We start from the raw sequence: 16,206 nt of genomic DNA, 5'->3' as shown, positions 1-16,206 counted from the left end.
AGAGTGATCTGGTTTAATTAATAGCTAATCATATACTTGACTAAAAAATACAGGGTTTACAGGAATCGAAAGACAAATTAGTTCTTAATGCAACCGCTGATTTACATTTTTAAAATTATCCTTACTTTTCAATACAGGGTTCGCCAAGTGAAGCTATACCAAACAAAATGGCGAAATGTGCGTTTAAAATATTTCGACAGAAACACGATTTATCATATTAAATATTGCTTACTTTGAGGTGTTCTTCCATCAGATTCTTGGGCAATGTATCCTTTCTATGTTATAAACGTCTTTTGGTCGATAGATGTCCTCTGTCCTTCGAAATGTCCACCACCAACGACCGACACCCCAAAACGTGTCCAAAGTTTCAGAGTGCACAACAAATAAATTCCTCTAAAATCGCACTAAACGGATATAAATTGCTATAAAACGGTTCAAATTAACTACATTTTGATGTTTTTAACACCTAAAACGAGTGAAAACATGACCGGAGAAATATTGCTGGTTAGAAAACGATTTGGAACGAGGCAGGTCCGATGCCCTTCACGCTTCAGGCGCACGACGAGAAAGGGCGGTCTCTATACATTTTGGTCTTTTATACTGGCTGTGAATATCCCATCGATTCCATTGAAAGCGTGATGACGTACAGACACCCAGAGGAAGACGTAGGCAGTGTCGGTTTCTTCATAGCATTCACTGTCGCCTTAAAAACAGACCCCAGATCAGAGGTAAAAAAAATTGAAATCTGAACCCTGTCATGAAAAGTGCTGTAGAAATTGTTCTGTACAACTCAGAGACAAAATTTCAACTTCTATAGAAACTAGAAGGTGTTTTCTATCCAATAATAACAATAATATGCATATTGTACGATCAAGAATTTAGCACGAGGCAGTTTAATTTGGAGACACAAATATGCTAATGCGGAACAGCACCCCCTATAGTTCCAAGAGGTTAAGAGTCTCCATGAACATGCCCACAGTGGGGACCTACCAACTCACTCTATCATTGGGTTTTTCTCTCTGACACACAGTTTTTTTTTATAACAAAGGCATTCTGACAGAAATGATCAAGGGGGTAAAATGAATGGCTTTGAAGCCCTCAGTTTCAGATCAAAAGCCCCGGCTAATGCCCCATTACAGGTTGCACTCAGGCACTTTAATGGTCAGCCCCCGCGTGATCCAGCCATGTAGCCAACAGAAATATGTTCCCTCTCTCTGACTGGCTCCATTTCTAGCCCTTGACCCAGCCTTCCTCACCGGGGTTCAAAATGATTGGCTGATGATGACAAGGTTGATGGCTGCCCTTCTTCTTTCAAGGTTTTCTTTATTCTCTGAATTTCGTCCAAATGGAAATGTGAGAGCCCCATGTTCTGAGTGGATGATTCAGTTATACTATTGGTACATTAAAGTAAGGTCTTATACAGGTATATGACATGTTTGACCTGCTTTTACCATGTTGCTCAAACTGAGTGGACTCAGTAATTGCCCTTCTACTGTGCCAGAGTGGTTTTCAAGAGGTGGTTTCAGTTATTTCAGTACAGCGTTAAGAGTAAAAGCATTTCACTTACATGTGATTGAAAATTGGATGTCACTAGTGCAGTGTGTCTGTGACTATGAGAGATACAGTTGGCTCTATTTCTGCTGTGTGAGTCTGTATGTTTGTTTTGAAATGTTTTGTGATATAATATGATATTATGTTGACAGTGAATCTAAACAAGTTCATATCACATGCATTACTTTTGGCAAAATTGTATTTATATTGTATATGATGGCACAGTATTTCTTGCATTGTTCCCACCCTTCTATTCCAGAGCTGGAATGTGTCAAATTATCAGAAGTTCTGTAATGGCACTTCAACAGTACTGCAGCCTATTTGAAATGGATGCAGAAAGCTGTGTAACATTGGGCAAATGTGTTTTCCCCCACTGTAAGGTCAGTGGGAAATGGCCTCTGTTATACACGATGCTGCAGTAAGGTGCAATGAATATCGACGTGGAAAGTGGCTTATTATTCACAATCGGATTTTGAAAAGGCATCTTAGGAGCTAACCGCACATACCTTGGAAGGTGGACGGTGGCGATTGGGCAGAGTGAGCGATGTTCAGCAGTTAAAATTGAACAAGGGAAGCACAATTAAAATTGAATGACCTTTATGAGAGGGGGAGGGCAAGGTTAAAGGACATCAATTATAGACACAAAGTTCAATGGTTTTATTTCTAATAACTTTGATTTAACGTTGTCTAGAGGTGTCTGGGCATTGTCGGCCCAGCCAGCTACAGTCAGATGCCAATGGGAGGAGAGGTTACAACGGTTTTATATGGGCACACACACTGACCCTTCCGTTATCCTAGTCAAGGTTTTACAGTTAAAACGATAGTTTTAATTCTTCAAAGAAATAGGTTTTCATTATCTCCCTTTGATCCCAGAGAAAGTGAAGATGGTGTAAAATATGCTCGAGGTTATGTGCTGCTGCTGGTGATCTCCTTCAAAGGAGTGGGTATTTTTCCTTCAACACATGATCTGACCGTTTCACGTGGTCAGAAGAAACTCAGGACACTACTAAGCAGAGTAAAAGACAGTGTTAAGAAGTGTTATCTCCCTAGCAGTTCAAATATCATATTTTCATGTTGATCTGAGACTCTCCATTCACCTGTATGTATTGCAATGGAGTTAGCTACTAGCTAGCCATGTTAAAGTCTTCATAAAGAGCTGTTGAGAGCTATTTGACACCCTTTTAATAATGTGGTCAGTTTAATACCCTCCTTAAGCCTGAAACGCTGTATCAAGCGGCTGTCCTGATCGCTCTGCTCGCAGAACCCAAATCCCAGTAGCTATGTTGCTGATAAGTAAAGAAGGATGTAGCTTAGCCATTATCAGCTCTTGGCTCCGATGACACAGTAATCCAGCTAGACGCTAGGCTAGGCTCCTGTGACACCAAAAACACACTAGAATCATCTCATTTACCAAACAAAGAATGTTGAACATCTGAATACGTGATATCTCTTTTCACACTAACCCGTTTATTTAAAAAAAAATCTCCCTCTAGCAGCTGCTAACAGACAGCATTTCATTCAGTGACTAAAATATCTTCAAAAGCTCTTCAGCCTTCATAATAAGAGGTCCTCATATGATGATGAAACTAACAAGGAGATGACTATGGCTAATTTCTACATTCTAGCTGTAGAACATAGCAATTAGAACACAACAGCGAACGTCCTTCTGATTCCGTACAGAAAAAACACCCCCAGTCAATGAGAATGAAATGAGAATGAAAGGCCCTTATTTGACGATGGTAACCCAATGGAGATAGCTAAGGCTAATTCTCCAGGTTCGACCAAACAACACAGGGACTTTGTCCTTTAATGGGCCCGATCCAGAGAAGCGATCTGCATCTCCCGCTCTGTGAAGGAAATGGAGGTGACTGTTGGGCACCTGCGGGGAGTCGATCTGCTTACCTTGTTATTGTCCTCCCAATACATTGACTGTCAGGCAAGTCCGCTGGCCCCCGGGAGAGCCAATGGTCATGTGCTGACGTGAGAGAAATGCTAAGTGTTAAGAGAAAGGAGAACAGGAGGGGATCTCATTTATGGAACAAGGCTGTTTTATTCCCTCAGGGGTCCGTTTAGCATATCCAGAGAGCCCATAGGCCAGTTTATCTGAGATTGAAAATGACCTGCATTGGATATTGCTGCTAGCTGCTATGATAATGCTGCTTGTGCTGGTTGTGTCTCCGAGTGTGTTTGTGCCAGTGTGGGCGAGCATGGTAAAGAAAGGTGGTATCAATGCAATGTGGTAGTGTGTTTTCATCCTTTAACTGAAGCCTCAGTTTCAGGAGGGGGCTACGTCTTCTGCAATAACACATCATTGTCGTGGGAGTTGGTCACCATAAGAAAGTAAGGCTGCTGCCTATAGCGTAGCCTGTGTGACTTTGATAGCTTTTTCCTTTTTCACAAGTTTATTTTGCAGAAAGACATTAGTGGGGCAAGTCGACATTTCTCCATGTTTCTTTCTTGCGAATCCTGTACATATTTTAGGCAGAGCCTTTAACACATGGTTCTCTGTGGCGTTTGAAGTTCTCTGCATTAGTAATACCGCTTCAAGCAAGGCCCCAGTCTGGCAAAGACCAGCCTTGTCATTCCAACGTCCAGACATCAACTGTAAACTGTTTACTTTCCCTCAAGAGTTCCATGCTACTCATCGCAAGGACATTGCTGTTCGAGCCTCATGTCCGCAGAATGAATGGGTTTAAGATTCTTAAGATGAAAAAAAAGCTTTGACATAAAAAGCCAAAGGCTAACCAGCTAAAATGGCATATTACCCTTGAGGGTATATAACATGTATTCAGAGGAAAAGCTTAAACACAACCTAAATGGGAACGAAGTACACAGGCATGCATAAGTATGCGTAGTTTCAAGCTATGATACTTCAAAAGCATCAGTATGGTGTTACTTTCACTTTTTATATAATAATTGGACAATTATAGGACAGAATATTGTGAAGGGTGCAATAGCAGAAAGTCCTAATTTCATGCTAAATGTTTCAGAAAATAAATGTTTTGTGGTCTCAAACTTGATGTCAAATTGCCCTTTATTCATTTAGCCACTATTTCATTTTCCTATAGAGTGTCTTTCTTAGCACTTTGATTTTAATTGAGGCACCGTCATGTGACCTAGCCAAGTTTCAGCTTAGCCACCATCTTGTAAACAACATCCTCTTGCATGGACATTCCGCTGAGCACAGCTCATTTAGAGCCTATGTGATATATGGCATTGTCTCATCTCCAGTGCAGCCATCTAGGCCCAGCGTTAGAGCATGAACTCGATTTGGTGATCTGTGTTCATGAAAATGCATTTGCATCAGTGGCGTCCTGGCATTTGCCCGCTAGGATTATCTCTGGAGCATTCGCCGGGGTCTGCATTTCTGCCAGGCGACTGATGAAACACCTATGCTGAGTATTTTACGCCTGTCAGTGACATCACCAGCTGGAGATGAATGATGGTAATATCAGGACGAACTACATGACATGGTGCTATGTCTTGCCACATTTACAGCACATTACAGGGACCAGCTTTTTACTAACTTAGTGCCACTATATTGGATTGGCAGATAGGCATAAAAAGGTAAAGACTATGGAACATTTTATGTACTGTCTCGACGTTAGGCTACGGCAGACGACCTCTTCATGTGTTCCCATTGTGAGGTAGGCTGCATGAGAATGAGATACTGTATTTTAGGTCTTAAAAGAAACTGCTGTCCCGTGTGACAGTTCTCTAGAACGCTGCAAATTAAGCAAATTATGTATCTCTCTCTCTGTCTCTCTCCTCTCTCTATCTCCGTCTCTCTCCTATCTCTCTCTCTCTCCCCCCCTCTATCTGCTCTCTGTAGTTGTGCTTGTCTGTTAGCGACACCACGTGATGGAGACATACAAAAGAGTGGCACTTTGGGGAGGTTAGCTGTTATATTTTTTTGTGTTGCTAGTCAGCTGCGGGGGTTTCTATAAGCCTGTGAATGGGCTTGTTGAGTCGGAGGTAATTTTGTGCCCCGGCAAGGGGCATTAGTTGGACTGGCCTTTCTGCTGACTGGCCTGTTTTCTTCCCCCCTAACAGCAGCAGTATATACCCCTCTCTCTGCTGCATCGGCGTTTCTGTCCAAACCAAAGACCTTTATTTCCTTGGCCCTGTGGCCATGACGACATGTCTAATAGGGCGTGGTGGTGGTGGTGGTGTCAGCGAGGATCTCTTTTAGTTTCGTTATACCTCGGGGAGACGATAAATCTAGATATAGATAAACTGGAACATCCAGGGTTAGTAAATGCTGCTCCTGTCTTCTATAGGCTATGGGAGTTTCGGGCTGATAAATGAATAGACACACGGTGGACATCCCCATTCATTATTATTGGAATTTGTGCTGCCTGCTGAGAATTTGCACAGCGATTGCCATGGCGCCTGGCTGCTGAAGGGCCTCCCAGAGGTGTTCACATGGCCAAATCTCAGACTGAGCTAGAGAACTGGAGCTCAGCATTCCAACAACAGGCCTCAGTGCCACAAAGGCTCACAGGGAAACCACTGCAATCGAATACAGGCTAACCCAGGGTTTCCAAAACTCAGTCTTCGGGGCCCCAAGGGTCCCAACATTTTGGTTTTTGCCCTAGTAATACACAGCTTATTCAAATAATCAACTAATCATCAAGCTTTAGGGAGAAAAATTAAATGTGCACCCCTTGGGGTCCCCAGGAGCGAGTTTGGGAAACACCGGGCTAACCCATGGTATTGCACACACCCAGACACACACTGTACATCCACACAGGGAGCAACATTGTAGCCTTGTTTGTAATTATTGGGAGCGACCAACCAGGCTCAGCTCAGCGACTAGCCCCATAAATGATCATTAAGATGAAGCAATATTATCACTAATCAGGTTCTTATCATCTCTTTGATCCGATAGGCCACAACAAACAGAGCGTTTCGGCCAGCCAATCAACATAGCTCATTAGCAATAGAGCGTGTGAATTAGATTGTCTCACCTCTCCCTTTAATGATACAGTCTCATCCACCCAGTAGACCTTTGAGAGGCTGTCGTTGTGAGCTGAGCCGTTCTGACACTTCTCTCTGTATTCTGCCTATGTGTCTGAGCATCAGCCGGACTACTGCTGTTGAGTTGATTGCCTGAAGGCTTTGAATTTACAGACGGGTGGCTGGAAGGAAACACCTTCAGCTAACCAAGGTCACTAAGCGCTCTGAAGTCTGCTTTTCCAGGTTCAAAGACAAAAAAATTACTAATTGGATGAGGTTGCTTGAAAAAAATCTCTGTGCCGTGTGCAGATGGTCAATATATAGGCCTGTGGTGCGTTTGGTTCCAGTATAGATTCTCCTCCCGTTGTATCTTGTATATCTTCATTACATAGAGTGTTCACTCTGCTTTTCCCCCCACAATGCCGAGCCACTCTCTGAGACACCTTTGTGTGCTTTTCATCAATATTTAGATGAATGGCAATTCCTCAGGAGCAGCAGACCAGTGTACCATGCTGTGGCTTTGTTTGCAGATGTGATGCTTTATCTGTCTAGCACAATGTAATGGGTTGCATCCAGGGCCCTTTCAACTGTTTCTCCCAACAGGGCCCAGTCCTTGTATAGTAATTATTCATTATAACCTTCATTATTTTCTCTCTTCTCTTGACTTATCTGTCGGTCTCCCTCTCCTCTCCTCTGTTTTCAGGTTTTTGAAAATGATGTGAACATTATGTCCTTTTTAAAAAATGCCTGTTTCTGTGTGCTTTTGGTGAGGACATTGTGGTTAATTCGGTAAGGTACACTCCACTGGATACCTTTGTGTCCACTGTGAAAATCAACAGTCTGACTAAGCAAATGTTTTTTCCCCTCTCTTTATGCTTTGCCCAATTTTCAGAATTTCACAATACTTTGTCATTGGTAAAATTGCTCCATCTCCTGCTGTGGTGGTTTAGCCATTGTGCTTTATGTTCCGGAATAGAAAGGAACTGGTACATTTTGTTTATTATGTTGAGTGCCGGAAACAAGCGAACACAAAAGGCTTTCTCTTTAGTTCAACTAGCACGACAGTGTTAATTCTCTATGTCACAGAAAGGTTATTAGTAGGTAGTGAATTGTATTTCGGTGTGTGTATGTGTGTGTGTGTGTGTGTGTGTGTACTGTATGTGTGTGTGTGTGTGTTTGTGCGAGTGTGCAAAATAAAAATAGTAGCTTCTATTTGAGCTTTTTTCACCAACATCCTTGCTCAGCACCCAGTCAATAGGGCCTGGGGTTAAACTTTGACTCCTGTTCAGAGCCAGGGCTCAGCCTCCCTCCCTCCACATATAATGCGCTACCTCACACTGCTGGGACTCCAATGTCAAGACCCTCTGAAGGCACAGCTCTCTATAGCACTCTCTGTCCTTAAGGTAACACGATATGGGGGATTAGATACCCTTTTTTAAAATACTTTTTTAAAAAGTCATTCCACATCTGGTTTAATAATTCAAAATGGCATCGGCACAGCCTCCACAGAAGTGATATCTTTACGTCTGATCTCTTTAGCTTGAAGGAGTTTCAGTATTATCTGTATACTGGGTTCTGTTCTCTATCACCGCTACAGAAAACAGAGCTGTCAGGGAAATCTTTACACACAGGAGGCACTGAACAAGCAATGGAATATTGAAGTGTTTGTGTATGTGTGCGTGTGCGTGTTCATAGGTTTTTGTGTACCTGAGTCTGTGTGTGTGGATGTGTGTGTGTGCAGGTGGGGTGTTTGAGATGCACTGTCACTCACTTGTAACATGAACCGATGTCAGACCACTGCCACTGCAGCGCTCTGGGACTGTGTACCAGAGCTCCCAGGAGCCAAGTGTGTGTGTGTGTGTGTGTGTGTGTGTGTGTGTGTGTGTGTGTGTGTGTGTGTGTGTGTCACTGCAGCTGTGTGTGTACGTGTGCATGTGTACTCACTTATGAAATAAACATCACACACTTCTCACTCCCTGAGAGTTGGGATCGCTAGCCGACCACGGCGAAGCATCCGCGTTTGTCATTGGGGAGAAAGCTACTATGCAACGACTTGAGCTAAAATAAATAAATAATAAAATAATACATTATTTTATTTATTGAATCTGATGCTTCTATTTACCCAGACCCAACAGTTCATTTAGCCACAGTCTAATTAGCACATCAGTTTTAAAGGGCAAAGTTTTGGTATTTTAGCTTTCTTTCTTTTTTTCTCCTTTTTTTCCTGTTAATATTAAAACAAACAACCTAGTTGCAGTGAAGCATTACATTCAGTCATCGAACAGATTCCCATTTTAGCAGTCTTAGTTGTATTCAGCAAGTGCCCTTCAGGGGTGCACATCTCCCCTTTTGCTTTCTTTCCTTTTCTCCTTCTCTCTCTCTCTACCGCACCTGTTTAGAACAATACCTTTGTGGCGCAGCTTGACATAAATAATGTATGAGTTTTAGGAGGAATTGGAGAACCTTTGTGGACTATACCACACAGTCTGTGAGTGGTGTGGGAGTAGTCTGGATGTCCGTCTGTCTGTTTGAGTGTCTATTCGCTGTCTTTCTGTCTCTCGCTCCCAGGTTGCCTCAGCTTCAATCTCATGTTCTGTTTCCCCTCTCCTTCTCTTACAGTGAAGTTTGTGAACTGCGGCCGAGGTGGACTGGTGCGGTTCGAGTGCAGTAACCCGTCCGACTTCCGGATAGAGGCTGACGGGGTTGTCTACGCTCTCAGGACTTTGACCTTGTCCACCCTCCCTACAGTGCCCCTAGTTGTCGTAGCCAGGGACGAGACCAATCAGCAGCAATGGCAGACCCAAGTGAGACTGACGCCCCCTGTAGGCCAGAGCCAGCAGGTGCGTCCAACACCTCCACATGCATCCTCCCTCCTAACCCCTCTCTCTCTAATAGTTGTTGTTTATTTGTGACTTCGGGTAGCATTGTGGAACGTGGAATGTTCCAATTCGGATTACGCCGTTGCATCCAATTCCGCTTATTAGCCTCGCCGGAGCATAAACAGATGATTTGTTCCCTAAATTGTAGCAGATGTTCCGCGAGACTGAATGGATGCTCGCTATTTAAAACTTCATGTTTTGGTACAGCCCATACGTAGCTTGTTTTTGGTCACAGGTTCAGGAATGGCTGAAGAATTGCAACATTTACCTGGAGTTAACTCTGCAAATAGCACTGCTGGGTGATCTGAAAGTCTTAGTCAATCGATCAATAATATAATAATGCTCTTAGCAAAAATGTTTATCTTTAATTTACAATCCATAGAAACCATGAGAATAGAAAGGTTCAGAATTTTTGTGAAACATAACAGCACAGTTGAAAAATGTATGACAAATAGAAATCAAAACTGGACGTTCTTCAGGGATAGATGGGAGGGATTGAGGGTAGCTGAAGAATGGGACTAAAAACAAATAAATGATAGCTGATGTAAAATATCCTGTGTCCGTAAAATGTATATAGTGTGTAAAAGCTGGAAAGAGAAGCCTAAGTGTTGCTAAGTGTTGTTGTCCATTAGTTTACTCCAATTAGGGGAGGGGTAGTAGGGTTAGGGAACAATAATGAATAAATTATATACAAATATATATATATATATATCTTGGAAGTGCATTCAAAAAGTATTCAGACCCCTTCCCTTTCTCCAAATTTTGTTACGTTACAGCCTTATTCTAAAATGTATTAAATTACAAAAACTGAAATACCTTATTTACATTGCCTTGCAAAAGTATTCATCCCCCTTGGCGTTTTTCCTATTTTGTTGCATTACAACCTGTAATTTAAATAGATTTTTATTTGGATTTCACATAATGGACATATACAAAATAGTCCAAATTGGTGAAGTGAAATGAAAAAAATAGCTTGTTTCAAAAAAATTGACTAAATAAAAAACAGTAAAGTGGTGCGTGCATATGTATTCACCCTCTTTGTTATGAAGCCCCTAAATGAGATATGGTGCAACCAATTACCTTCAGAAGTCACATAATTAGTTAAATATAGTCCACCTGTGTGCAACCTAAGTGTCACATGATCTCAGTAAAAATACACCTGTATGAATGGTCCCAGAGACTGCAACACAACTAAGCAAGCTGCACCACCAAGCAAGCGGCACCATGAAGACCAAGGAGCTCTCCAAACAGGTCAGGGACAAAGTTGTGGAGATGTACAGATCAGGGTTGGGTTATAAAAAAATATCCGAAACTTTGAACATCCCACAGAACACCATTAAATCCATCATTCAAAAATGGAAAGAATATGGCACCACAACAAACCTGCTAAGAGAGGGCCGCCCACCAAAACTCATGGACCAGGCATGGAGGGAATTAATCACAGAGGCAACAAAGAGACCAAACATAACCCTGAAGGAGCTGCAAAGCTCCACAGTGGAGATTGGATTTTCTGTCCATAGGACCACTTTAAGCCGTACACTCCACAGAGCTGGACTTTACTGAAGAGTGGCCAGAAAAAAGCATTGCTTAAAGAAAAAACTAAGCAAACACGTTTGGTGTTCGCCAAAAGGCTTGTGGGAGCCTCCCCAAACATATGGAAGATGGTACTCTGGTCAGATGAGACTAAAATGTAGCTTTTGGGCTATCAAGGAAAACGCTATGTCTGGCGCAAACCCAACACCTCTCATCACCCCGAGAATACCATCCACACAGTGATGCATGGTGGTGGCAGCATCATGCTGTGGGGATTTTTTTCATCGTCAGGGACTGGGAAACTGGTCAGAATTGAAGGAGTGATGTATGGTGCTAAATACAGGGAAATTCTTGAGGGAAACCTGTTTCAGTCTTCCAGAGATTTGAGACTGGGATGGAGGTTCACCTTCCAGCAGGACAATGATCCTTAGCATACTGCTAAAGCAACACTCGAGTGGTTTAAGGGGAAAGATGCAAATGTCTTGGAATGGCCTAGTCAATGCCCAGACCTCAATCCAATTGAGAATCTGTGGTATGACTTAAAGATTGCTGTACACAAGCAGAACCAATCCAACTTGAAGGAGCAGTTTTGCCCTGAAGAATGGGCAAAAATCCCAGTGGCTAGATGTGCCAAGCTTATAGAGACATACCCCAAGAGACTTGCAACTGTAATTGCTGCAAAAGGTGGCTCTACAAAGTATTGACTTTGGGGGGATGAATAGTTATGCACGCTCAAGTGTTCTGTTTTTTTGTCTTATTTCTTGTTTGTTTCACAAACAAATATATTTTGCATCTTCAAAGTGTTTGGCATGTTGTGTAAATCAAATAAAACAAACGTCCAAAAAATCTATTTTAATTCAAGGCAACAAAACAGGAATAATGCCAAGGAGTGTGAATGCTTTCACAATCCACTGTACATAGGTATTCAGACCCTTTGCTATGATACTCAAAATTCAGCTCAGGTGCATCCTGTTTCCATTGATCATCCTTGAGATTTTTCTACAACTTGCTTGGAGTCCACCTGTGGTAAATTCAATTGATTGGACATGATTTGCAAAGGCACAAACCTGTCTATATAAGGTCCCACAGTTGACAGTGCATCTCAGAGCAAAAACCAAGGCATGAGGTCGAAGGAATTGTCCATAGAGCCCCGAGACAGGATTGTGTCAAAACACAGATCTGGGGAAGGATACCAAAAACGTTGACGTTGAGAGTGGTGTTTTACGGGTACCTTTAAGTGTTCATTTAATGGGGAGCACAAACATATACTCAGCCTGATCAGTGGGTAGCAGTGCTGCACACAACTGATGCAGAATAGCTCCTCATAAAGACTGATTTCAATCAGCCTTTTTGTGGTGGGTTATGGCGGTATGTTCGTCATGGGGCGGCAGGGTAGCCTAGTGTTTCGGCTAGTAACCGAAAGGTTGCAAGTTCAAATCCCCGAGCTGAAAAGGTCTGTTGTTCTGTCGTTATGCCCCTGAACAAGGCAGTTAACCCACTGTTTCTAGGCCATCATTGAAAATAAGAATTTGTTCTTAACTGACTTGCCTAGTTAAATAAAGGTAAAATAAATAAATAAATAAAAATCCAACCAGAGGGGATCCCTAGTGGTGATTCAAACAACATCTGTGTCTAGGCTTTAAAGAGCCGCCTTTCAGTCAGTGTTCCGCTGGGCTTGACAGACATGGCTAAATCTTGACCATGTGCTCATTAGTCAACATTGTGATTGGCTGTAGATGAGAGTGGCCATGTGATGTGGTGATGTAATGAAGTGTGTCACAGAGAGAGAGAGAGAGAACAGGGAAATGAGGAGAAACGAGACTCAAACGGCTGGGTTTGTATTTCTCCCCTCATTCTCAGTACTCGATTATGTGTTCCTGTTCAATTGAATGGCCATAATCTGTGACAGTCTTTCTTTCTCACTCGGTGGAATGGTGTTAATTGGCAAGACAGCACAGACTCACATTTAAGCTCTTTGGGAGGCTTTCTCTCTCTCACTCTTGCTCTCTCTCTCTCTTTCAGCCTTTTCTCTGCAGCTCGTTCTCAGCCCTTTCTCTCTCTTTCAACCCAATTTGCACCGGTGTGACTGAGCTGTTTTAGGTTGAATTATTGAAGTCAGCGTTGTCTGATCTTACGTTGTGGACTTTCATTGTTAATGAATGCCTCTAAGTACAGTACAATGAGCCTCTTTGTTCAACAAAGACACCGTCTGAAAATACATTGTCTCTTCCTCCAGTCATATACAGGACAAATTAGTTACCCAAGCAGTACATTTCAAAAGCACCTCTCCAAAACCACTGCATAAAAGGCAAGTGCCTTCTTTTATAAGCCTCCAGATTAAAACTGTTGAGCGTTATGTCTAGTTAGTGTGAGTGCAGCAGTGGAGGTTTAAAATTCTACAGGGGATGATTTAGCGCTAGTTTTGAAAACAGCATCGTTAGCTGCTGACGCTCGTTTACCATTGTGACTCCTGCAGGTATGTGATTCTAATGACATCATTAGTCACCCGTGTCGGTCATTTAAAGAGAAATGCACACATGTTCAGGGCAGATAAACAAGGGGCTTGGCCACAGTAGTTTTTAAATAGAAATAAGCGGACCCAAATGGGTAAGCACATGCTTTTTAGGAGGGTGGGCCTAGTCTAGACTCTGATTGACAATTGATGTCAATGTCAGTGCTGTTTGTCAATTGACTTAACTGTATTGACAGTGGTGACTTTGGACTAGATGACATGGTAGTAACCAAATCTTTGATTGACTTCAGAGCCCTCCACTATATACCTCAACAGTTTATTGAGCCGTGTGTGGTTATCTGGTTATCAGCAATGGCTGTCATGAATCATCATCATGCGATCCTTAATCACATCAGCAATTAGATGCTATATTAGCGAACGCTGCGAACGCATCGGCCCTGGGGGAATGTTTTAACACTAGAACTGCTGGGCCTTGACCAACCCCCTTCAAGCTAACTAGCTGTAATTCTGACTGAAACATTCTAACAGTGTAATTAATACACTTCATATATACTATCACTAAAATAATTATTTGCTTGTGTTCATGAAGGTGTTAGGTAACATTAAAATATATTTTTTTCTCTCTTTCTCTCCCATTTCAAATAACAAAATAGCATTTTCATTAGTTTATGTTACTCTAGGCTGGAGAGACTTTGTTACAATTATGAAACAGAAACCATGTGTTCCTCGTTTCAGGAAACTAGGCGTATGTCGCGCATCACTACTTCACAGGAGCGCCATTTGAATTGAAACGTATTTATTTTTCTCTAAATGAATTCGGGAACATGTGAACTTTCATGTGCCTTAATAACAAACTTGTATGCCATCTCTAAATAGAAATACAATTGTTAAATTACGAGCCTAGTTTGTTTAGCCAAGAAAAATGACAGCAACCTTCCCGCTAGCCATGATTGGCTGAGATAATGAGAGGGCTGGACATGCCGAGAGATGAGTTCAGATTGGTCTGCCATGTAGCACCTTCCGTCTATAATATGAGCTGGTCAGTATGTGTAGGTCATCCATTCTGATGCTACTTTTTTTATTTTTATATATATATCAGGTAGTAGAACTGCATAAGTGTTGCTCTCCACTTTCTGGAGGACAGAGTTTTGAAATCAGGGGAATTAGAGTATAATAATTAAGGAGATTGAGAAAATTCTGCCGTTTGATTGCAAATATGCAGACAGAGTCGAAAAGGGAAGACATAGAAAGCTGTTGTATATTACATCTTCAAACTTAGGGCAACCATGGCATTTGTGACAGAGATGGAGAAGCGTCTATCCATATATACGGGTAAGAGAGTCTAGCTAGCTACATGTAGGCCTCCATTGTAAATAAGAATTTGTTCTTAACTGACTTGCCTAGTTAAATAAAGGTAACAGCTAACATTGGACCTGTTTGGTTAGCTACCTGCAGATTCATGCAAGGTAGTAACGTTGGGATTATGGTTAATTGTTTAGCTGAGGTTCAGAATCAGAAGAGTAATAGAGATGTCATGATTAATATCTTCCCCACCATTTTGAGATTATAATTATAATATACCAATAGAATATAATGGCCCACCCTGTTATTCATTCAGAATAGGTTATTATGCATTATCTGCTTCCCCTCGCTCTGCAACTCACCCATGCCTCCCTTTCTACCCCATCATACTTTATTTAATGTAGTTTGGTATAGTTTAGGTTCAGTTTTAGAAGCAATTATCGGGGTGATTATCAACTGGCCTCTGCACCTTCCATGTCGGATGAATGAGCAGCGCAGGCCCTACTGTTGGGAGAAGGAGGGGAAAATGGGAAAAACATTAAAATAATGACATGCCCTCCTAAAAACGTCTATGACTCCAGTTATGTTTGTGTTATTACGATTCTAACAGCGGCAGTGGGTTAAATAGACTTATTTAGGAAGGGTCAAGGACGGATGGGCGCATGACTTTAAAAATCATGCCCCCATCAGAATAATAAAATGAATAAAGTCACGAGCAGTGAAATGACTGCTTTGCTGGTCCTAGTGTTAATCAATGAAGAAGTAACAATTGGCTCGTTAACATCAAAGTGACCTCCCCTGCCAAGAACATCAACATCAACAAAAGAGTCAGGCTGAAAACCAAGACCCACCCTAGGTCTTAGAGAGGGTGATTTTATACTTGTCTATAACAACACATACACACACACACACACACACAGTCAGAGGATGGAGGTAAACTCCAACAAGGTGCAGAGAGACATGCAGTACACTCCAGAGATAGATAGATAGATGTGTGTTGTGGCTAAGGCTTCTAAGCAAACCCTCCACACCATTCATCATTCCAGACGCCAGGTCACAAATAATTACCGCTCTCACTTTCTCCTCCAGTTTAATAGGGTAATAGATATTTCTGAAGCATGTTCCCCGCTATCTGTCTGCTTGCCTCTCTGCATTTCAAATGTGTGAAAGCAGCATAATCGGATTTCAAACATGATTAGTGGAGACGCTCCAACAGCTCCGTAGATCGTCAGGGAGGGGTGGCATGCGTGCCGAGGCCGCGTAAGATGGGGCTCGTTTTGTAAGGCAAAACAGTCATTAATTTTGCTGTTTGCACAGAGAACTTTCTGCTAGTTTCAGTACTTGGGATACTGTGTAACGAATTGGCGATCAGTAATTACAGATGGAGGAGAAAGTAAATAAGGGACTTTGAGGCATGACTGTTCTGCAGCAGGGAAATTGCATCTGTCATTCACTGACTTTGACTACCTAAGTTTGCCGGTGTCTTGTTTTCATTTTACCATGGAGCGT

At 42.1% G+C, this 16,206-nt stretch overlaps 1 protein-coding gene across 1 annotated transcript in view; it reads left to right on the top strand.

The window, feature by feature from the left end:
* Nucleotides 1–16,206, top strand: part of LOC129823615 (cadherin-2-like) — an 88,926-nt gene that overhangs the window by 40,994 nt on the left and 31,726 nt on the right. Inside the window, exon 3 of the mRNA XM_055882472.1 lies at nucleotides 9,130–9,350. Coding sequence (XP_055738447.1) covers nucleotides 9,130–9,350 — 221 coding nt within the window. The remainder of the gene's footprint in view (nucleotides 1–9,129; nucleotides 9,351–16,206) is intronic.

This window comes from Salvelinus fontinalis, chromosome 26 (genome assembly GCF_029448725.1).
Source record: "Salvelinus fontinalis isolate EN_2023a chromosome 26, ASM2944872v1, whole genome shotgun sequence".
In the NCBI taxonomy this organism is placed as follows: Eukaryota; Metazoa; Chordata; class Actinopteri; order Salmoniformes; family Salmonidae; genus Salvelinus; species Salvelinus fontinalis.
Note: the sequence above shows the minus strand (reverse complement) of the source record. Positions and strands in the feature narration are given on the sequence as shown.